Source organism: Homarus americanus, unplaced genomic scaffold (assembly GCF_018991925.1).
Source record: "Homarus americanus isolate GMGI-L3 unplaced genomic scaffold, GMGI_Hamer_2.0 scaffold36970, whole genome shotgun sequence".
Taxonomy (NCBI): Eukaryota; Metazoa; Arthropoda; class Malacostraca; order Decapoda; family Nephropidae; genus Homarus; species Homarus americanus.
In genome coordinates this window covers 4276300-4282666 of record NW_024740094.1, presented here as the reverse complement: position 1 = coordinate 4282666, position 6367 = coordinate 4276300, and the positions used below count along the sequence as shown (strand labels likewise).

Below are 6367 nucleotides of genomic sequence, written 5' to 3'. Positions count from 1 at the left end.
GCTCTTCATTTATTAACGTTATTGAGAATGGACAATTACACTTTCAAACAACCTACTCTCCTAGCTAGTTAAATAAGGTCACTTGAATCACAACACATTTTGAAAAATGGATAAATACCTAAAGTGGACTTATTACAGTACTTATTGTTACTCCATCCGCCAATAATGCCGGCCATGTTCACTGACTCACAACCTAACTAAGGCATACTGTTTGAAATCGAGCACACTTCCTACTGGGTATGAAACGTCCAGACCACACCCAATCAACTCGGCTGTGCCCATGACATCACAGTCCACGGTGATTGGCTAAGGTGTAGGTACAGAAGGTCCTACAGGCTTAGGTGGGAACACTGTACTGCCACATTGGGAGTTATGGTGGGATGCTAGGTGAGATTATGGCGCAAAATTGAATTTATAACTGTTTCTCTAAACCATGTCTTTATAATTCTACTCTAAAAACATGACATTATTACAAGGGTGAGTTAGCTAGTAGGTTGAGTTGGTTAGTAAGGTGAGTTAGCTAGTAGGGTCAGTTGGCTAGTAGGTACAGTTAGCTAGTATAGTGATCACCCAGTATGGTGAGCCAACTGGTAGGATGAGTCACTGAGTAGGGTGAGTCAGCTAGTAGGGTGAATTAGCTAGTAGGTGAGTCAGTAAGTAGGGTGAGTCAGTGAGTAGGGTGAGTCAGTGAGTAGGGTGAGTCAGTGAGTAGGGTGAGTCAGCAAGTAGGGTGAATCAGCTAGTAAGATGAGTTAACTAGTAGGGTGAGTCAGTAAGTAATGGAGAGTTAGCTATTAGGATGGGTCAGCTAGTAGGATGTTCTCAAGAAATGTACAAACATGCCTCATAATGCTCTTGCTGAGTTGCAGGAAAATAGTGCTATAAGAAACAGTTTTATAAGAGGTCAGCATAATATGGTTTCAAAAGAGTTGAGTTCATGAGAGCATTATACAAGTATTTTACCTATGAGCATGATATGGTATCTTCATTGGGTATCTTTAATAGCACTAACAATGATTGTGCACTCGAAATAGATAGAGAATAATTTTTAATGGTACTGCACATAAAAATGCATGGACACATTGAGCATGTAATTGGCAATAAAATAGGACTGAGTGTAGTTGTGATTGAAGAGCCTGAAGGCTTAGTGAGGAGGATGTGTAGAGAGGAATTGGTGTATTTTGACAGCTGAGAAATGCTTAACTAAAAACTTTTATCCTTAGTTAAATAGTCAAATATTATAAAATCTCTTTCCTGTGTACTGCAGTATAAAGAAATGAAATTGAAAATGGTTGCACTTGCTCTCTCTCAGTGTGACCAGTTGACAGAAGTGAAACGTAACTTTGATATTGATTGGTCTTGCTGACTATTTATTTTTAATAAATGTTTCTATTAGACTGAAACAGATTAAGTGATTATAGTAAGGCCTTTTGTAAAGCTTATTTGTATTTATATTCTACAAACTTGTCGCAGATTGACAGAGGTACAGATCCCATAGAGCCACCACCAGCAACTCTGGGACAACAAGCTCTACTAAACCAAGCTCGTCAGTTTGCTCGGCAAGTGACTGAAGAAAGAAGAGGAAACACTCAGAATCAGGTAATTTGGGATAGAGTATTACCATAAAATATTTATTGATGGAATTATATACTGTACTGTAATTGTGGATAAGAGTTTAAGGGATTGTGGACATGAAATAAAGTATGCTCAGAAAAAGATTCTAAAATCCTGGTTGTGTTTGTTTAAGTAACCACTTTAATCATACCCATCTACCAGAACTCCTCCCAGCCATAGTACAGTACAGTACTGTACTTTGTTGATTTACCAGACATGTAAATATATTGTTAAATTAATTGTGAGTGTTCCAGTTTCTTACCCTTATTTATGTACAAGAGGTGTGTTGGTCTGTCCATTTTCCATAATTTTTCTCCTTTTCTTCTCCATGTAGACGATAATTATAAAAGATGAAAGATGAAGCCTGTCACATCGTATTTTTAGTTTCTTTAATGTTGCTGAATTCTTGATGCTATTATAAGATTTGTCTATTCTCAGGAATCATCTAATGGTGAGAACTCAAGAGGGCGGTCATCTTGGGCTCCAGATGGTCAGTTAGGTCGTGACACTCAAGCTTCCAATGAATTGAATCTAAGACTGGAGGAGGATTATGGCTTGAGTGCTGTTCGGACTCTACGGCAAATTATTAGTGATGATAGTGCCTCTTCCTCCAGCCTAGATTCTAGTTCCTCAGCCACTAGTGGAACAAGTGGTGTATCTGAGAGAAATACTCGCCTTTCATTATTGTGGACATCAAGGCTGCATCGGCCTGGTCAGGATTCCGACAGTGCTGGAGAGGCGTCTAGTGTTCATAGTTTAGGGGACTCGGGTGCTCAGAGTGGACCCGGGGATCACAGGGCACCAATGGGGGGTGAAGAAGGGGTGTCTGGAACGCGGAGAAGTGAAAGTAGTGTTACTGAAAGAAGAAATTATCGAGGGACAGATGATAGGGCTAGTGACGATGAAGATACCTTGAGTCAAGGAACGCCTAATTTGCGATCAACAGGGTCTCAGTCAGAACGTGCAGGAATACACGTTGATTACTTCCCATGTGGCACATCAGTGATTCACTTTGGACGCTGTCGATTACAGCGAGAAAATAGGAGTGAGACCGGTTTAGGTCGTAGTCAGAGTAGTGAGGTGGATGGTGTGAGTGGTGATGGTGGTGTTAGACCTGATGGTACCCAGGATAACAGTGGTCCGGGTAGTGGAGGAAGTAGTGAAGTACATTCTAGTGGCCTAGACGTGACCTCCCAGGGAAACACAGTAAGAGACTCACAATTAAGGGAGACAGACACAAGAAGAAGTGAGAGCCCGAGTGAGCCCCAGAACAACCAAAGAGACCTTCCACCTTTGCCTCGCATTCCTCCAATATCACCCATGCCACTGACTCCTCCCAGTGACCCCAACGAGGACCTTGCCATTCCTGGACCTTCTGGACTGTCGGGAATGTCTTCCCCCTTGTCACCTTCACTGTATCCCACATCCTCTACGCTGGATCCTCAGTTTGGGGTCCAGCTCCTCAGTCGACACATTGAAAATATGCAGAGAATATGCGTGTAAATATCAAGTTTTCTTTTGTTTTATAACAGTATAGATTACTACATAGTGATAGATAATGCAAATGTCCTGTATACTAGAACTGTTTTGTGTGTGTGTGTTCAAATATGTTGCAGTTTCCCAATATTTAAATACAATATGTAATTCATTTTATTGAAAATTATCAAGATCTGCAGTTATATTGTAAATGTTACAATTATTCCTAAGTGTGATTTTATATCACTGGGAGTCACTGGAAGAAGGACTTGGAATTGCTGCATAATTGGAATGCATTGGTATTGGTCATTTACTTGACAAATGATGGTAAATGCTAACCTTTTTTAAATACAGAAGTTAGTTGTACATTATTATCTGTATCAAATTGTTTTCTAGTACACTATTAGATTAACAAATTGTAGGTGTTTTAGGGGGCGACTTCTTTTTTTCTCTTGGAGACCCTTTTTAAAGTTGAGACCAAAATTAAGGTTGATCTTTGAGAGTTGCAAAGATCCCCCCCCCCCCTCCCCCCCCAAAAAAAAATCTGAGTCAAAGGCAGAAGAAATCGTGTAAAGTAGTTCAAACTAGCTTATAGAAATGACATTAAAGTGTCATCAGTTTTCTTTTTTATTCTCTATTTCTCTTCATTGACATTCCTGAGGAAAATTACAATGTTCAATTTTGAGTACAGTTTGTGTATCAAAATATCTACAGTAAGAATTCTAACTTCATGCTGTTTGGCTGGAGAAAGCATAAGGCCAGATCAGTGTTGTTCTGTTTCATGAGGGTTGCACTTCACAATTCAGGCTACTTTATAGATGTTTGCTTGTCATGTGAGTTTGAGCTGAAGTTAGTTGTCCTATGTAACCTGATTAGCCTCACGGGTCCTTCACAAAATTATTGGATTTAAATGGATAAGAATGTTGAAATGCATTCATCATCACTTTTAGCAATATATTGTCCATCAGGAATGTGTGTCTATGTTGATGATTGTGCACTATAGCTGCAGGCAGTGGTATACTGCATGTCACTAGTCTCCTGCTGTCTTAGCCATAAAATGGTGTTTCAGGCCTCAGTTCTACATCCTTTTAAGTACAATATCTGCCAGACAATTTTGTTAACAGTTAGTGCTAAAATGTGTGAGGTGATACTTTGTTTAAAGCATCAGAGACCTTGTTAAGAGTATTAGTGTTATGGGTAGCAGAGACTCCTGCCACCACATCTGAAGAACATTTCTAAACCAGTTTCAATCGACATTTAAGAAACTAGAGGTTTCTACAGTCTTTTGTCAACTGTCTATTCATTTCTTCTCTTTTCTGGTGTGTTTTTGTTGAGTACAAAATCTAGTTTTTCAAAACTTTTGATGGAAAGGAAACAAGAAATGAAAGCTTACCTCATGTTTGTGTACAGAAACTTTTATACTGTATGGTATCTTCATTGAATTGTATTGCCAACAATTTATAAAGAAAGTTTTTTTTTATATCCTTAACATAAGGTAGCTGTACTTATGTGTTGTTTGTTTTCACTGTCTGGATCAGGAATGTGTTCTTTCTCTCCTGAGTGTTTCATGACTTGCCTTGTGCACACAGCTTAGACTATATGTTGGTGGACATCTCTACAGTTAGGCATGATTATTGTCACATTTTTCAAGACTTCACTTTTAAGTTGGTTGAGCATTATGCACTTATCAATTTATATTTAAGCATTTCACATTTTTTTTCTTTTTATACTGATACCAGTTTGCAAAATATTTGTTAATTAATGTAAGGAATTTAAATGCAGATAAATCACCAGTACAATTTTTCGTCTCCCTCAGAGCACACTTGGAAATTACTCGGCACACACACGAGATTCTGCGGTTGCAACAGATCCGCTCCATGTTGTATGACATTCAGCACCAGATCCATTCCTTACGCATGTCTGTGGACCAGTCAATGGAGGATCTCAGTGGACCTACACCAGAAATTAGTAACCCAACCAGTCACAGGTAACATTTTGTTGTGATTTTTATTTCATCAATCTCGGTTTGTCATGGTTTGTATGTGGAAAGTTATTGATTGAGGAAGATAAGATGACCCAAGATCACATTGTTTAGAGCAAATTTTGAAAGAATCATCACATCTGTCAAATAATTAATGCCAAATATTTATGTTGTACAGTATTGTCATCTATATTTTAAACCCTGTTTTCAATACTCACCATAGGAATGGAGACACTGGAGAAGATGATCCTCAGGTGCCACCCCCTCGCCTTGGACCTGGTGTCAACCCTCCATCCTTGCGTCTAATGCGGCACTGGTCTCGTACTAGCCCCAGATGTGTGGCCCGACTACAGCGGGGGCCGTTTGGCACAAGGACACGATCGCGACACTCACATAGGTTAGCTATGGCATATTTAAATACACTTTCTATTTAGTGTACAGCAGTTACACTTACTCTGTATTTTGTTTCATTTATATTTAGTTTCACTTATATCTATCTGTACAGTAGTTGCACTTAAATTTACAGCAGTATGCACTTAAAACTAGCATTTATTTCTTGTTTTAATCATTGTCGGAGTCAAGGAAATACGTTGGCAAATTGGGGGTTACACGCAAATCTGACTTGAGGTGTTTTAGTTATGCATGTTCCTGATTGATCACACAGGTATGTAAGTCTATTAGCACTGGGTAGTACTTCTGCATTTCTGATACACTTTGGCTTTCAATCCACAACAATGTTTTGTCCAAACCATCTCGCACCTCAGATAATTATTAACCTTGGAATCTGACGAGTCATCCTCACTCTCATCTTCCTTTGGTTCATCAGGTGTTTCCATAACACTTGCTACAATATCTTCTGTTGCATGGAAGTAGCCTGGGTCATCAGCATCCACAAGCAACCACTCGGTAATTTCGTCTTCTGCTACATCCTTCTAACCACCTCTTATGTGCAAGGTTAATAAAATTATCCACTCCAAAACCAAGGAAGTCCACCTCAACATCAGTGCCCTCTATCAACATTTTCCATGTATTAGACAAAATAGACACAGGCTCTTGTTGCCAACCTTCAGCCTGTCAATTGTTTTTTTCCGATACAGTTGCTTGCAGGACTCAATCATATCCTGATCCATAGGTTGTAACACAGAAGTTGTGTTTGCAGGCAGGAACATCACTTTATTTTTATCCTCCACGTTAGGGTGTGCAAGAGTAGCGTGTCTCACATTCTCATGCTCAATTTTCAGATTATCCATCTGGAACTTAACCACTTCAGGTATAAAGTGCTTATGGAACCATGAC

At 39.3% G+C, this 6367-nt stretch overlaps 1 protein-coding gene across 1 annotated transcript in view; it reads left to right on the top strand.

Annotated features, from left to right (window-relative positions):
• LOC121875174 overlaps nt 1-6367 on the top strand; it is a gene marked incomplete in the record, with an annotated part of 178084 nt that overhangs the window by 28017 nt on the left and 143700 nt on the right. Inside the window, 4 exon segments of the mRNA XM_042379611.1 lie at nt 1474-1599; nt 2053-3113; nt 4907-5077; nt 5295-5468. Of these exon segments, the coding sequence (XP_042235545.1) occupies nt 1474-1599; nt 2053-3113; nt 4907-5077; nt 5295-5468 (1532 nt within the window).